Source organism: Adiantum capillus-veneris, chromosome 23 (assembly GCF_014529385.1).
Source record: "Adiantum capillus-veneris isolate H3 chromosome 23, ASM1452938v2, whole genome shotgun sequence".
NCBI classification, from domain to species: Eukaryota; Viridiplantae; Streptophyta; class Polypodiopsida; order Polypodiales; family Pteridaceae; genus Adiantum; species Adiantum capillus-veneris.
The window spans coordinates 3,376,060-3,394,090 of record NC_140953.1 but is presented as its reverse complement, the minus strand read 5'-3'; the positions used below and the strand labels follow the sequence as shown (position 1 = coordinate 3,394,090).

The window sequence follows — 18,031 nt, the reverse complement described above, 5'->3', positions numbered from 1 at the left end:
ATTCAATGTAATGTGTTTCATGTGTGTGCACTATACATGGTTCTCTAAACAATTTCTTTCGAAAACATGAAAGTAACTTGTCCAAACAAGTTTCACGCGTGTACTATACGTGTTTAACCTAATGTGTACGATACATGGTTGTCTAAACAATTTCTTTGCAAATTGTCCAAACAAGTTTAATGCGACACAAAATGGTCATGGACCTATTCCAAACTATTTGCTTCGCACATGAGTGAATGAAACTAAAATCATTTCACTAACCTTTTGGACAAATTTCCAAGGACTAGACACAAAGCACCTACTGCCTTCCAAGATGGCATGTAGTGCCGCCTGGATCTACTAAATTCTCTCTCCCCCTCTCTCAAAGATCAAATTGGGAGAATCCTCTCTCAAAAGATCGCATAGGGAGAGCTCAAACAAGATTACTTTTTAGCTCTTTTTTTCATACATATATATATATATATATATATATATATATATATATATATATATATATATATATATATATATATATATATATATATATATATATATATATATATTGAGAGAGAGAGAGAGAGAGAGAGAGAGAGAGAGACCTTAAAGATCTATCCGAAGAGGAGAGTTGAACTCAAAACCTGTTATGAGAGAGACAAAGAGAAGAAGAAGAAGAAGAGTATTTTAACGTCGTAGGAAACTATCCCAAGAGACCTTAAAGATCTATCCGAAGAGAGAGAGAGAGAGAGAGTACATTAGTTTTTTGCTCTACTTCTCATACTTTCATCCACCTACATCATTTATGCACATACACATACAAAACGCATCATATCTAGCATTATGACATGCAACTTACATCACATGTCATGCTCCTTGGACATAATGAGAGTGCAAGTCTGCTATGAGCATCAGGGAAATATTTTGCATCAAAGCTTCCTATCAAGAATCCAAAATCAACGCCGGAAAAATTTAAGACCAATAAGAGTTGCACTACACATCATTTCCAACATGCATGAAATTACTTTCTTCATATGCAAAACATTTGTCTTGAGCGTTTTCCAGGGTCAAAGCATCTGCTCACTCTTAAACCTTCAGATTTATGTATGAGAAAACTGAATCAAAGAAAATTGAAACAAAGAGGGCTTGTGTCTCCGCTCACATCATGCTGCAATTCTGGTTTGCTCCAGCACTTTGATTACCTTCTTTGAGGAGGTCTGAGAGACTGCACAAAACACATGAAACGATAAGAGTCTTTAACCAATTACGGACATTCCAAATAAAGAAACACGTTCAATTGTACACATACAAGGGTAAGCCATCTCCTTTAAGGTCCATGCCTGGTCCAAGCTCTTGTACAAGGTCATCTGGGGGCTGTCCACATGTTTGCATATTTTGCATGATGTCAACAATTCTAGAGAAATCGTCCGGAATTGACTCATAGACACCACATAACTCTTTAATGTACTCATACTGCCTTGAGTACCGACGAAAATCCTCATCACTAAGTGAAGACTTGTTGACTTCCAACCAATTTGGGTACTTCTCACAGAACTCCTTCATCGGTTCATGGAGAACCTCTTTAGACAAAAGCTGTTGCATCATAGTGTCCATAATCCCTTGCATATCCTATATGCAACACACATCTCTCTCTCTCTCTCTCTCTCTCTCTCTCTCTCTCTCTCTCTCTCTCTCATGCGCGCACACACTGACACAGACAGCGAACAAGATTTTCATAGTGTAGCTCAAAAGCTTGAAAGATAAGGAAACAATACAGCTGCGATTACAAAAGAAAAAAAAGTGATGCAGAATTTGATAAGATAAAGCCATATACAAGACTATAGTACACTACATTACCCTCTCAAAACTTTTCGTGTCCTTTGGCCGATCACCCCTTCCAATTTGTGTCAGATGCAGCAGAGAGATTAGACAGAATCGAGCACTCACACAATCACAATCCTTTAATGAATGGGATTGCATTAATGATGGCTCCTTTCTCAAAGTCAACAGAAAACTTAATGGGGATATGTATCTCTTAATGCAGATAAGCAGATCTATGCGAAGAGATGGAGGGCTGCTATAGAGAATGAGGCTGGTTACAACACTGCATGTCCACTATTTCTTTCTGAAACGCCTACGAGAGCAACCCACATCAGAATTGGACAGCCTTGCGTTTACACACAGCCTATTTGCAGCGTACGTTTCCTTGCTGGACTCCAGATCTGCACTAATTTCCAAATGGAGGGTTTTGGACGGGAACTTGACTTCACCAGTTCATTTCTTCCTTCTCTTTCCCTTGGCAGCGTATATAGTCATGTGAAGCAACCTGGATGCAATTCGAAGATGGAGTGCCATTGTTTGGTTGGGCATGAGGAATCCCAAACTCCGAGCAAGTGTTTCCCAGCTAATACAAAATCGAGCGACATCTAGCAAAGGACTTGAACATATCTATGTTGTAAAATTGATGCAGCTCATGATCAAGCAAGAAAGCATATTCAAAAGTACATTTTTACGATTTTCAACTTCACATATGCATCTTCTCCATCATCTATATTTACAGCCTCCAAACGTCAGTTGTGCTTCCAAAATGTCAATGGACGCAAATATACATGGTCTCCCATAGGCTCAAAATTCTCTTTCAAAGAATAACCTTGATCTCAAACATTCTACATTCTAACATCGACATAACCTCATGGATAGGAAGAGGACTAAAGGGATGGAAAGTACTAGTGTCTATTATAGAGAAGCTAAGGAAGCAAGCTTGTGAGCACTTAAAGCGAAACTTTTGTAAAGAGAGAGTTATATGACTCTCAAGGGGAACGTCCTTCCATAACACCCATACAAAACTTGTGCACAAAACCTTCATTTTTCTTTGGGTTTATGGAAGTCTTTTTTGGCGGTGGTTGTTTAGGTGATGGTCAAGTGACATCACCTAGTTATTCATAAATGATAACTAAGGTGATAATGCCTAGCGCTAATTACAAAGAGAAGCAATGCTCCATGTCGTGTTCAAGCATAGTAACTAAAATCACATTTTCCTACACATGGTGTCACAAAGTGATGACGTGGCGGACAGCAGAAACCCTAATTTCTGCCAGAAACCCTAAAATTCCTGCAAACCCTAATTTTTGCCAAAAACCCTAAATTCCGGAAATCGCGGAGGCGGATTATTAAAAAAAATAAAAAAAATAAAAAAAAATTTGGAAAATGACGAGCGACGTGAATTTTGCTTTTGCTTTTTTTTTTTTTAAAAAAAAGAGAAAAGACTCTCTAAGAGAGAGAGAGAACTGATGCTTTTGATTTTAAAAGCTTTTGGGGCTCTGCTTTTGGGCATCCCTTGTAACCTTTAAATTAGTGGTGAGGGCCTCACTTCTCAGAGCATCTGGACGCAGAGTTTGAGAGTGAAACCCTAACCGCTCTCTTGTACTTTGATGATTGATTAATACAAAAAGAAATACCGAAAGGGGCGCCAGTCTTTGGGGCCAATATCTCTAGGCACGGAACTCCGCTGGGCCAGTGCAAATCTATTGTGATCTGTGAATTGTTTTGAAGTGGTTATTTGGTGCTGTCGCGGTTGATTCTTGACTTGGAGTGTCCAAGTTTGTTACAATGGTATCAGAGCACGGCCGATTTCTCTTTTACGGGAAATCCGATCCCCGAAATTTTTTTCCTGCGGCACCTATGGCTTCAGGCAATGATCAGTCGACTCCCTCTACATCTGGAGATGCGGGCTGGGATCACAACGAAGATTCAGACAGAGAGTATGGCCCGCCTCGGCCTACTTAGGCGGAGCGGCGAGAGATAGAGCGTCGCCAGTTGATCAGCGAGGCAACAATGATGATGCTCAATTTTGCCAAGGACCCGAAGATGGCAAAATATATGAACCAGACCTCTTTGGAAGAGGTACAGATGGAGTGGCAAAGAACCACAACACCACTCCCGAAACCCGCTCTCAAGAAACCTTCTGCCTCCAAGAAATATACGGAGAAGGAACTGGAGAACGTGGTTGATGCACGGATTGCTCAGCTTTTCGACGTGCAAAAGAAAGGCAAAAAGCACGGCAAAAAGCAGAACAAAGGTACTGACTTCCCGGGATATTTGGGTCGTCAGTCGACATTCGACAAAGCAAAGAAACAGAAGAAGCGTGTTCGATTTGAAGGAGTACCCAGTTCTTCTTCTTCTTCTTCTGACAGTTCTTCTACCTCCTCGGATTAGAGCGAAGAAGACAGAAAAAAAAGCAAAAAGCGAAGCAAGACACAAAGCTTCGGAACGGGCAAGAAAAAGGCAAAGAAGGCTACATCTCGCCCAGAGACTGACAGTTCTACTGAGGACTCGTCTACAGACAGCTCAGATTCCGACGACGGAAAGTTTTATGCGAACAAGAAGAATTTTTACAAAGCCAACCAGTATGACTTTCTCGAAGATAACAGCAAGAAAGTCCGAGAGTTTAAGGAAGGTGGCCACTCGATCAAGTTTGATACTTTTCAGGATACTCAGATGCTTCGAAGGCTTTGTCTTTTATACAGCAGTTTGACATCGCTTTCGCGGGAGGACGCTATTCAGAGCACTCCAAGATTCGGAGAGCTGCCTCTTACTCTGAGGGGAATGCTCGTACTTGGTGGTCCACGCTTCTATTAAGCAAGACTGTGCCAGTTACATGGCTGAAATTCAAGAGGCTTTTTATTTCTTCTTGGTTGACTCAAGAGTTTGAGCGAGATATACGAGCTGCTTGGAACCATCTCCGGATGACCAAGAGCGATACAGTGAATTCTTATTGTGAAAGATTCTGGAGCTCTTTTCTACCCGCCTCTTCACTCAAGAAGATCTCGTTCAGAGAACAAATTGAGCGGTTTACCTTGGGTCTACCTACAGAGATCCGAGATCACTGCTTGGAACAGAAGTCAGCTTCTATTCAGGAGTTGATGAGTCATGCGAAGCGGGGCTTTGCCATTCACTCTGGCAGTCTGACCTACCCCCACAGATGAGGCCATGACACAACGAGCCAAACAGACTTCTGGGAATGAAAGTAGAATGAAAAAGAGCAACCCAGAGAAAAAAAAAGGATGCACGACCCAAGCTTACTCCTGAGGAGAGAGCTCGCTTCATCAGAGAGGGGAAGTGCTTTGGATGCGGGAAACATGGACATATTTCCGCAAAGTGCCCTGATAAGGCACAGAAAGAACAGAATGATAAAGACGACGACACGTCTGAGAGTTCGAGAGCAGCTGAGGAATGTGGCAGAAAAGGCAGATAGAAAAGCAGAACTGGTACCACATGGCGTGGGACTTGCACCGAATCAAATGAATGAAAGTACAAACTTTGCCGGTTTTTTTTTGGGGCAAAGTGAAGGATCAGGAAGCTCTTTTGAAGGAGCCAAGGCCAACTTCTTTTCACTTGGAATTGGCGGCTCGATTTGGAACTACGCCCGACAGACTGACGCCACAGGCGGAGGTAGTTCGACTGGCACCCGGATGGGATGTTGCCATTACACCGAGCATTGGCAAACTTCGTTTGCAATGACAGGGGTGTTCAGGGCACGTGAGTGACGTTCTACTCGGGATCCCTTGGTACCACAAGAACTACGCCGTGGTTGACTACCGGGCCGAGAAAGCGACTTTGATAAATGAAGGGCTTAGAGATTGTACTTGATGAACTTCAGTTTTCTTACTCATTCTTTTGGGAGAACTGAACGATGGATAAAAGTTGAATATGTTTTGACCTGAAGAAAAGAACGCCAATATTTTTTTTCTCCACGCTCATGCCGATTGCTTTTGAGAGGGCCTGAAGATCATACCATTGATCTGATATCTGGAAGCACGCCACCGAATCAGCCACCTTATCGTGTGAGCCGAGTACAGAATGAAAAGATTATGAACTCAGTGAAAGACCTCTTGGAAAAGGGTCTTGTCCAGCTTAGTACTTCACCGTATTGCTCTCCAGTGTTGTTGGTTTTGAAGAAAGACAGATCTTGGAGAATGTGCATCGATTATAGCACTCTCAACGAAATCACCATCAAGAACAGATTTCCGATTCCTAGGATCGATGATATACTCGACAGGTTACAGGGATCCTCGTGCTTTAGCAGGATTGACTTGAAGAGTGGATATCATCAGATCAGGATAGCGCCAGGAGATGTCTACAAGACAGCTTTTCGGACGACTTTTGGGTTATTTGAGTTTTTGGTGATGCCTTTTGGCTTAACCAATGCTCCTGCGACATTTAACCGGATGATGGACAGGATTTTCGAGAGTACAGGCTATTTGTTGGCACTTTCTTTGACGACATCATTGTTTTCTCGAAGAATGAGGCAGAACACAGAGATCATCTGCTTCAAGTCTTTTAGGCATTACGAGATCACACGCTAGTGATTAATGCAAAGAAAAGTGAATTTTTTCCTACCATGGATACACTTTTTGGGACACATTGTGTCAGCAGCACAACAGGAGTGCGAATGGACCCGGCCAAGATAGAGACTATCCGTGATTGGCCCGATTTGAGGAATGTCCATGAAGTTAGAAGCTTCTTGGGACTGTGTTCGTACTATAGGCGGTTCATACGAAAGTTTGCAGAGGTTGCTTCCCCTTTGCATATCTTGACACAGAAAGGAGTACCTTTTTCGTGGGGACCCACAGAGGTGACTGCCTTTCAGACATTGAAAGAGAAATTGACTACGGGACCTATTTTGACTTTGCCGGACTTGCAGAAGTCATTCGAAGTATATTGTGATGCTTGTGGTCGTAGTCTGGGTGCGGTCTTGATGCAAGAAGGCCATGTCATAGCTTACGAGAGCCGTTTGTTCTCTAGGCCGGAGATGACAACACAGATTTATGAGAAAGAGCTTTGGCGGTTATCCATGCTCTTACTCAGTGGCGGCATTACCTACTCGGAGCGGATTTTACTGTCGTTACAGACCATCAGAGTTTGCGCTACTTCTTGTCACAGAAGCAGCTTTCCGAAAAGCAGATGCGGTGGGTGAACATCTTGTCACAGTTCCACTTCCAGATTGTCCATGTGCAGGGACAGAAGAATGTGGTGGCAGATGCTTTGTCTCGGAAACCGTTGGTTCTGGCTATTTCCGCGATACATCATAGGAGCTTCGAGGATATGGTCGATCAGTGTGCCACAGATACAGATTTTGCAGATATTTTCACACGGATACGGGATGGGGAGACAGTAGCGGGATACTCCCTTCGGGAAGGCTACTTGATGAAAAAGACTATGTTGTGCGTTACACAGCCGTTGAGGGAAAAGGTTATGAATGATTGCCACTGTCCACCTTTTACGGGTCACCGCAGCATTGCTACCACCATGAAAGGGGTAGAGAGAGATTTCTTTTGGCGGAGACTGAAGAAGGATGTGGAAGAGTTTGTGCGCAGTTGCTTGGTATGCTAGAAGGTCAAGTTTGACAGGCATAAGGCACAGGGATTGTTACAGCCTTTACCCATACCCACCCACCCGCCCCTGGGAAAATATTGAAATGGATTTCATTTTTTTTTTATCTCCCGAGAATACAGAATGATCACGATGATTTTCCGATTACATGGCACGCCTGAGACGATTGTCTCCGACAGAGACCCCAGATTTATGAGTTTGTTTTGGAAGGCAATTTGGGAGAACATTGGGACGCGGTTGCAGTTCTCGTCATCGTTCCACTTGCAGACTGACGGGCAATTTGAGATTGCCAATTCAGTGATTTTAGATTTATTGAAGTCTTGTATCTCGCATCAGAAGACTCAATGGGAAAAGAACTTACCTTTGGTGGAATTTGCCTACAATAACACGATACACTCTTCGACGGGGAAGACGCCATGAGAGATTGTTGAAACTGCTGCGAAGGTTCCATCCTTCCTGAGCACGAAAGATAAGATCTTTGAAGCGGATGAATATACGCGAGATCTGGATATGGCTTTTGCCAAGGTTCGCGAGACTTTGCAGAAGTCTCAAGAACGACAGAAAAAGGCAGCGGATCGCCATCGTCGCGACATGAAATTGAAGGAGGATGATTGGGTGCTCTTACGTTTTGAGAAGGCACGCCTACGAAAGAACAAGGGAAAGGAGAGGCTTTTTCCAAAGCTTAGTATGTGATACTACGGACCTTTCCAGATTACTGACAAGATAAATGATGTCTCCTTCCGATTGAAACTGCCAGATACTTGGAGGATTCACAGTGCATTGCATGTGAGTCTCTTGAAACCTGTTAAGGGTGATGTGCCTGATGATGGGGAGCCTGATGAGCAACCCTAAGTGGAAGAAAACGAGGAGATCCTTGTTCCTGAACAGATTTTGGCACATAATGATACGAAGAAGGGTAAAGTCCGAAGGCGGTTCTTGGTTAAGTTCAAGAATTTTCCTGCATTTGATGCGAAGTGGATGGAGGAGGAGGACCTAGCAGATACTCCTCGGATTGTGAAACTTTACCTCGATGTTTTGGTTTAGCATAGTCTACTCCAAATGGAACCCAGAATTCAGCTTGGCCGAAGATCTGGTGCAGTGGGATGCACAAGAGGGGAGTTACTCCACTCCTTTGTCAACAGATGCCTCGATTTTGATACTAAAGTCACTGATGTCTCTTTGAGCTTCAGGGATACTGAGAGCTGACAGTATTCTGCTGGATGACTTTATGAAATGGAATTCCTGATTATGATACTGATTTGTTCTTGACTTCTTGTGAGTGCAGGAACTGATAGCCGAAATGACTGCAGCATTTTGGTCTGATTGATCTCGAATAGACATGGTTGCAATAGGGGTTAGTCAATCGGACATCGATGAGGTCCCGATTGGACCTAGATGTGATTGCTAGCTACATTGCCGATAAATCATGGTCTAAGATCCGAATGAATGTTGAATGTCATGTGATGTCCTGTGATGTCTGGTGATGTCCTGTGATGTCGTGTGATGTGACTGTCGATTTTGTACATGTGCTAGATGTGTGTTCCTAGTACGTAGGTACTAACAGTCAGTGTCTGCTAAGACGGTTTATGGCTTTTGTCGGTTTTGCAGGCGTAATCGCGGTCGATTACAATGCTTTCAAGAGGGGGGTATGTCACAAAGTGATGACGTGGCGGACAGCAGAAACCCTAATTTCTGCCAGAAACCCTAAAATTCCTGCAAACCCTAATTTTTGCCAAAAACCCTAAATTCCGGAAATCGCGGAGGCGGATTATTAAAAAAAATTAAAAAAATAAAAAAAAATTTGGAAAATGACGAGCGACGCGAATTTTGCTTTTGCTTTTTTTTTATAAAAAAAAAAGAGAAAAGACTCTCTGAGAGAGAGAGAGAACTGATGCTTTTGATTTTAAAAGCTTTTGGGGCTCTGCTTTTGGGCATCCCTTGTAACCTTTAAATTAGTGGTGAGGGCCTCACTTCTCAGAGCATCTGGACGCAGAGTCTGAGAGTGAAACCCTAACCGCTCTCTTGTACTTTGATGATTGATTAATACAAAAAGAAATACCGAAAGGGGCGCCAGTCTTTGGGGCCAATATCTCTAGGCACGGAACTCCGCCGGGCCAGTGCAAATCTATTGTGATCTGTGAATTGTTTTGAAGTGGTTATTTGGTGCTGTCGCGGTTGATTCTTGACTTGGAGTGTCCAAGTTTGTTACACATGGAGGTCAGCTGTGTGCATAATATAGGTGATAGCATCTAATTCCCACTACCTTCTCATCTTTGCTTGGTCCATATGTGCTAATAGTTGCTTGCAACCATCCTCATGAAAGTAAGGAAGGGGCTAATAGTGTAAGTATGTTGATTTTGACATGGTGCTTGAGGCCCCCAACATAGTTCTACTATGCTCACAACTACAAAGCCCGTGAATCTCATAATTGCTGGATAGTTATTATTTGAAAAGTGATTGAAAAATATGCATCATGTGACCACGCTCTTATGGCAGTCTACTAATAGCATACCCTCATGATCAAGAGGCATGCTTCAATTATTTCAAAGAATAATTTTTTTTCCCAAATTGAAGCTACTCTAAAGCTAGACCTTAACACTAGAGGTAAAATTTGAAGACTAATAAAGGGTTGATACAAGAGCTCACTACTAAACTAAAGGGGTGTGGGCTCCCTTTTGCCATTAGAAAGGTTTGAACTCTAACATGTCCTCTCTCTCTCTCTCTCTCTCTCTCTCTCTACTCTCCTCGTCGGATAGATCTTTAAGGTCTCTTGGGATAGTTTCCTACGATGTTAAAATCTTCTTCTTCCTCTTCTTCTTCTTCTTCTCTCTCTCTCTCTCCCCCCCCCCCCCCCCCCCTCCCTGTAGTCAAAGACTCAAATGTCATTTGCATTGATGATAGACACATGCGAGTATGAGTGTAAAATCCCTACAAAATTCAAGTCCTAAAAAATATCACTTAGTTCTTGGATATCTTTGTGGTCTTGCTAAACGTGACTATAACTAGAGCAGCTTCAACACCAATAGCTCTTCCTTTCTTGCACCCTTCCTCTAACAAATAGCCTTTCTTTGGGCTTTCTGAGATTCAAATTGATTTGAAAATGTATTCTTGCGTGCCTTTTTGGCCTTTGACGTGTGGACACTCTCCACAAAGAAGTCAACGTAGAACACGCATGCATCTCAGCCACAAGACCTTGAATGGAACCAAACTTCATCCTTGGCTTATAGTAAACATTGATTAGTTTTAAAATTACAAAACCATCTTTGATGATCTTGGTGATGTTCTGCCATACTAAAAGTGAATTGGCCATGGAAATCTCATTGACCTCATTGGGATTGGGCCATTGCACATTTGAGAATGCTGGCTACCAGGCACTTCTGCAGCTTGAGAGAAACCATGGACTTCACCCGAGGTGACACCCACTATTCATCTCTCTCTCTCTCTCTCTCTCTCTCTCTCTCTCTCTCTCTCTCTCTCTCTCTCTCTCTCTCTCTCTCTTTTTGAAACAGAATGTAATGTTGTAGATTTCAAACTCTTTTTCAATATCGAGGTAAAACACAAAGCCAAAGCGCCAGTTATATAGACGTCATTAAATGATGGATAACCATACACAATTCAAAAGTTTCCCAGAAGAGTTCCAACATTTGCTAGTTTCACAAAAAAGAACAAACTCATTGGAGGTAATCCCGTCGTAAATGACTAAGATCCCGCAACATTAACAAAAGTCAATTGTATTTCACTGGTTATCATACCCCAGGGTAGAACAACCATAACACTTCTAGAATAGCAGCTGTGAGAAAATAGGCTGCAAGCCTAATAGACGAGTTTTCATGAAGCCTGTTGGAGAGCCATTCTCTCCATCCAGGCTTCCTTGGCCCCTCATATTTGGCTTGGATACATAAAGACACCAACCCTTCCACCCAATGAGCTAGGTGGTAAATTTTTTCTGAATTTTGCTCGTACAACACCACTATTTCCATGAGGCTTCGTCACTCTACCCCAAATTGACCGGTACAATGTCCCGTTCTTCTTTGTCTTAGCCTTGCAGTAGACATACGCAATCCTCTTTCCAAGGTACCAGTTCACTTCTTCTGTTGTATTGACACCCTCAATTTGCAGAAGAGAAGTACTAGGATATTGATTAGATTTCCCCCTCTTGTATCCCAGGATAAGCCCCTGCACATAAAGTCTGACGTGCTCTCCTTTCCTTTCCGTCATTGCGGAGGGTGGTCGCTGCTCAAGCAAACCACAGATGGGAGGGAAGAGGTCAAGTTCGACAATTGCTCCAGAAGCCTGACCTTGTCCGCCTTTCTGGTCTTCAGTGAACATTTCCCGAGGGACTCTTGATAGTGTCGGTCTTCCACGTTCTGTCGCTAGAGTTCTGACGAGGTACCATTCAGCCATGCCTCCTAGTAGGTTGTTGGGGCCAATGATTGGTTCTGCAGGTTGCAAATTACGGTGCTACTGAGTTGTCATGCATCCAGAGCTCAAACAGGAACATTCCACAATTTAATGGACAGCAGCAGGAAGGCTCAGAGAGCTCGCCCCCCAACCCTGGACTTTGACAAGTTGTATAATCAACACAGAACGTTATATGTAGAATCTGGATACAGCTTTCCATTAAAAGAAATGGTGGCTAGAAAACCTCAGAAACACAATACATTCAACAGTATGAAGAACATTTAGCGCTTACACGGACATTGCCTTTTTGAAAGAAGAGCCTACTTACAGGCTCAGCTGCCATGATGCCATCCCTAGGGCCTACATATTTTGGGTGGCGCTCTCCAAGATAGTCAAGTCAAAAAATGTTCCGCTATTATAGCTGGTGTCGCTTTTATGAGCATGCTAATTCCTCTCGTCTTTCCAGTCCTACAGGTATGCTGAACCAAACATTCTGAATTTTTTTTCTGATAGATAATTCAATGGCAAAATGACTTGACACAGAAGCTCACTGTACAACTTACTGGCTTGTAAAAACCATGGAAACTTATACATTTGAGGGGTGCCTTCTTCATTCTGTAAGAGGTCACACCCATTGAAATGGTATCGCTACAACAATGCTGCTCTCCCGTTTCCCTCTGGACGAAACTCTGTGAGGGACTTCTAATCACGTATCCTTTCATTTGTTTAGAGGCAACTGAATTTGTACACTCCATAGTTGATGAGACTGCAATACAAATAGAGGTGAGGGCTAGTCAACTTCCAGAGCTTCCCACCCCCCATGGAACCAGATGCCCTCAGACTCCAGAGCCTTTCCCATGGCACTAACTGATATTTGTAACCAGCAGTAACCAGCTTCCCTTAGAAGCTTTCCACTGATATTTGTGCACTAGTCCATCAAACTACACTTGCCAACAGAGCTCAGGGCCAGCCAGCTTTCGAAGTATCATAAACGTCATGAAGCATTCTTGACAGCAGTAACCAGATGCCCTCAGAACCCTTCGATTTGCCAGGATAAGCCCCCAGGACATAAAGTCTGACGTGCTCTCCTTTCCTTTCCGTCATTGCAGAGGGCGATCGCTGCTCGAGCAAACCACAGATGGGAGGGAAGCGGCTTCCATCGATAGAGAGTGCGTCAAATGCAGCTCGACAATGGGGACCTGCACTGCCGTTGCTATGGAGGGAAGCGGCTTCACTCGCAGCAAGTTGTTGGACAGCCTTTTGCCGTTGCACTGTAGCATGGGATTAGGCAAGAAACACTTTGAACTACCTGTAGCCATCCACGCCGGCGTGGATGGCTATAGGCAGTTCATTTTTTGAACGCTGTAGCATGGGAATAGGCAAGAAAAAATGACATGAAACTACCTGTAGCCATCCACGCCGGCGTGGACGGCTATAGGCAATCCATTTTTGGAAAAGTTACCAAAATACCCCTCTAAGGCCTGTGTCACACATGAACGGCGGCATGTGTGAGGTGGCACAGTCTAACCATGCCGCCCAAAGCAGGTTGCTCATGAGAGTCCGTAGGTGCAGTTAGACGAAGCGGTGGAACAAGTGCATGCGCAGGTCAATTTGCTCCAATCAAAATTCAAGAAAGATTGCATGGGCAGATGTAGGCGAGGGTTACCCCTCGGACGTAAAGAAGGGGGTGACGGGCATGAGTTGGCATTACAGCTCAACTTGGCAACACCATGTCCACCGCGGAGTGTGAGAGAAAAAGCTCGCAACACTGGTTTTTATTGGACCCGCTCGTGCTTTGCCTTGTCCTTCCGCTCTCATCTGACAGGGTCCTAATTTCTGGAAATTCCCAAGATACCTTTCAAATTTAAAAAATTCCCAATATATCCCTCAGATTTTGTCATCAATTCCAAAATGCCCTTCAAATTTTCCAAAATTTCCAAAATACCCTAGTTGTGAGAGTAATTTTATCCAAAGATTAAAAAAATTGTAGCTTTTCATAAGAAGATTGATTGTCTATCAATACAAGATACTTAAACTAGAATTTGAGATAGTTATGTAGGTTTTGGATATGAATTGCTTCATTATTTTTAGACATAATTGTCTTTTTTTAGGCGGTAATTTGTGACAAACATGCTAAGCACTAAAAACGGATCTCCATTGCCAAAAAAGAATAAAGATTAGGAAATCATAAACAATCCAACTAAAATACATACAAGGGTATTTTGGGAATTTCCACAAATTAGAGGGGTATTTTGCTAAATTTCCCTTCATTTTTTGAAGGATCGTGCCAATGTTTGCAGGAGTGACCGGGTAAAGATTTTCATAATTCCATTCCACACCGGCGCGGATGGCTATAGGCAGTTCCATTATGCACCAAATAATTCCCTTGTTACATGTGGTGCTCATACAAGGCAAATGAAACACCCTCGCTAGCTACTTGTAAAAACTCATATGTAAAGATTTCCATTAGAAACTTGCACGTAGCCATCCACGCCGGCACATATGGCTACAGACACTTCCATTATGTACCAAATAATTTTCTCGTCACATGTGGGTACTCTCACAAGGCAAGTTGAACACCTTGCTAACACACATAGACTGTGAGCTGAAGAAAATGAAGGTCTCATCTAACTATAAAGTGTTCACAATGTCTCCTCGTGATCTAATGTTCAAGACATTCAAGTGTCGTTCTTGCCTCCTAATAAAAGGAACGTCTTTTTCTTCTCGAGGAGGTTGCCTTGAACAATAAACGTCTCTTGCAATGTAGCTTCTTGCCGCAAGTTGTGCACAAACGTAAAATTGGACATGTCCAAGGAGCAGACATATGTGACACTGCCCACAATCTTTCATTCACATCATTTGAATGATGATAGATGTCTTGTTTCTATTCTAATGTACTTGCTTACTAAGGCTTTATTTGTACCCCACAATGTCAACTTAGCTGATGGCTAGAGACACAACCATTGCAAGCATCATTGCGAGCACTTCCACTAAATAAATAGCAATAGAGGGATATTAATCGATTGACACACCAAAAGCTACAAATTAGACCTAATTTTAATGACTTAAGTTGACCTTGTATGGCATCATTGGCATGCTTTTCTCACAAATAATTTCATGTAGCCATCCATGTTGCCAAATCCTCTTCACCCAAAAACCAAAGCCAGTTTCCTTTTTTCCACCTTTCATTGCATGTACCCATCCGTGTTGGCACGCATACCTACAAGTAATAGAAAGAAATGATTTTTTTTTGTTTAACGTTATGCAATTCATATGGGCATGTAGGTCGTTGCATGCCTAACAATATTCCAGGGTTAAGCTCTGAAAAATGTGTATTTTAACTGAATAGATCACTTTCATGTTGGCTTAGATAAGTTGATGTCAACTCAAATCCAATATGGATTGATGCTAAAACAGCATTGGAGCTTAAGCTCATGTATAAACCTCCATTGCAAGCCTTGGCCAAAAACATATTCTATAACTTGGATGCTAATAATAGGACTATTTCTTGGTGAACAATGATTACAAAAGCTTCTCTAGTATTATGGATGAAAAAATTGGAGGGTGATTTCTACGTTTATAATTGACCCAAAAAAGTACCCAAAATTGCAATTCTTTTACTTTGCAATGCATGAACTTTTGAGTTGATATGTCACATTAAATTTTGATGGTTTTTTGAATAGAGTATAGTGATTAGTAACTATTTATATTGATATTGATGATCTAGGCTATAGCCTATAAGCACAGAGGCTCTCATCTTCATGCATGTGCAAGATGAGCTTATAAATTTCTTGCATATAGGTGTCGCAAACTATGAAGATTACGTGGGAAGCCTATTTGAGAAGGATCAAAAGCTGATAGCAAGAGCGGGCAAGAAATATTGTTGAGGCAGAGAGTCTTGGTATCCACTTACTTATCCTTAAAAGTAGAAATTCAAATCAAGCGGTATTCACTCATCCAACTAGACGCATCTCTCTCTCTCTCTCTCTCTCTCTCTCTCTCTCATTGTTTGCTCGATTTTCTCCTTGCTCGGAAATATTCGCTCGCCATACGGTAGGACTCCTTGGGCATGGAGACTACTTTATGACTGTGTGAAAACACAACACCCTGATAGATCTATGTATGTAGATGTAGATCTCATAGAGAGAATCAGAGGGATGGAGGGAGAAAAAGAGAGAAGAGACGCACATATGGGGTGTAATAAGCTTGGAAACTCCAAGCAAGAGACCTACAACAACCCACAAAAGAACTACAAACAAGTGAACTGAAATTGAATAAAGAGAGAGAAAGAAAGAAAGAAAGAAAGCTTTATTTACGTCTACTAAAGGCCAAAGTTGGCCTATGAGACCAAATCATATACAAAAGTGGTGATCTGGGTGTCGGTAAAAATGAGAGAAAAGAAAGAATAAACCGACTGTGCCTACTGTGAATGAGTATGAGAGTGGGTGTTAGCTCCGACTCCGTGGATAGTGGCTACCCTGTGTGTGTAGGATGGCAGTATAGGCACGTGTGTGTAGCTCTGGCACAGCAGAAAATGACTACACAGTATAATACAAGGCCACATGATAGTGGGCAATGTCCAGCTAAAAGCATACTATAGGGGGTGGGTGGAGAATGTCATACATAGGGGAGGGTGGTCGAAGAGCATCCTGCAGCCTAGTGGAGATTGCCGAGGAGCGTTTTTTTTTTACCAATGCAACATTGCATTCCATGCTGCACGCACAGGGGCCTACAAAAGATTTGTGAATGCTGTCTCAATGGCTGCAGCTGCGGAAGCGCCAATTACTCCTGCCGGATCTGAGGCACTTCGCACTAGCAGATAGACACGTCAAGTAGACATGGTTCATGAGCAATTGCAGGGTCATAGAGATTCTTGGGCAGTATATGGCTGCACTATCATATGGCTGGAAAGATGTGCGAAAGCGTGACTTACTCAACATCCTCGTCTCTTGTTGTACCGGCACAACATTTTTGAGAGCCATTGATGTGTCAGGAGCTGGCATACAAATCACTTGTATGTTTCTTATCCTTATTTCTTGTCTCTTCGAAATCAAAGCATAGAGCATCATAGTTCAAAGTGAAGTGTTTCTTACAAGTTCAACTTACAAGATTCGAATCCCAAATGTGCAAGAGAGCTTATTTTTCAGCACATTCGAGATGCTATCGAGGAGGTTGGGCCACAACATGTGGTGAAAGTGGTAACAGACAATGCAAGCAATTGCAAGCTTATGGGCGAAATGGTCGAAGCTGCATACCCACACATAGTATGGAGTCCATGTGTAGCACACTCCATTGATCTTATGATGGAAGATATTGGTGCACTACCATGGGTGACTACACTAGTTGATAAAGCTCTACAGCTTATCAACTTCGTTCATCGAAAATCATTTGCTCTAGGGTTGTTCACTGCTCATTGCAAATGGGCTCTCAAGAAGCCGACAAAGACCCGATTTTGCTACATCTTTATTGTCTTGTGCCGGTGAGCTTCTCAAAGGTTTCCTATTCTTTGAATGCCCATTTTTTAGACTTATGTGAAGCTCAAATATACATTGTTTTATGTACAGCTTGATGAAATGCAAAGATGACTTACGTCGTATGGTGGTAGATGAAAGGTGGTTAAATTGGCCAGACTCCACCACTCCTGCTGCGGTGGCGATCCTTGATGGGGTGATTTGCAACAACACGTTTTGGAGGGAGATTGATGGCCTTCAAGCAGCTCTTCAGCTGATTGTTAGCATTTTACGCTTATGTGATAGTGAGGGATCCACCCTCGGTCTCCTCTACGAGTTCATGACAAAGTTGAGGGTAGCCATACGTGATTGCACGTCATTGAGCTCAGACAGGTAAGGGTTTTGAAATATTTATCTTTCTTTCAAGTCTTAACTCTTATGGCATTATACATATCGTAGTTCACAAGTGATTATGTGAACTTGTGACATGTAGAGTAAGCATCATGCTTGCATATTTGATGTACGATGGAATTGGTTTCGTCGTCCTATACATTGTGTAGCCCACATGCTACATCCGGCTTCGAGAAGTGAGACTCAAAGATCCGATCGTGTGCTTTTGACCGGATGGAATGAATATGTGGAGAGAATCTATCGAAACAATGGTCATGCGCAAAATCGACTAGAAGAGGATCTTTTGGAGTATAGAGGTAAAGATCTCTAAAGTCTATACGTATAACGTCTTAAAGCACAATCATAAAGAGCATATTCTAAAGTCTTCAGAGCTTGCAGATTGTGCCTTGATTCTTGTGAGAAAT

At 42.5% G+C, this 18,031-nt stretch overlaps 1 protein-coding gene and 1 pseudogene across 4 annotated transcripts in view; both read right to left on the bottom strand.

Moving 5' to 3' along the window:
* Window positions 1–915: 915 nt before the first annotated feature.
* Window positions 916–18,031, bottom strand: part of LOC147427336 (peroxisome biogenesis protein 19-2-like) — a 30,038-nt gene continuing 12,922 nt past the window's right edge. For all 4 annotated transcript variants that reach the window (XM_086497391.1, XM_086497392.1, XM_086497389.1 and 1 more), the window contains exons 5-6: window positions 1,283–1,602; window positions 916–1,198 (exon numbers count right to left, since the gene is read on the bottom strand). In XM_086497391.1, coding sequence (XP_086353517.1) covers window positions 1,132–1,198; window positions 1,283–1,602 — 387 coding nt within the window. In that variant the 3' untranslated portion in view covers window positions 916–1,131. The remainder of the gene's footprint in view (window positions 1,199–1,282; window positions 1,603–18,031) is intronic.
* LOC147427338 (large ribosomal subunit protein eL33z pseudogene) lies at window positions 10,936–13,009 on the bottom strand (annotated as a pseudogene).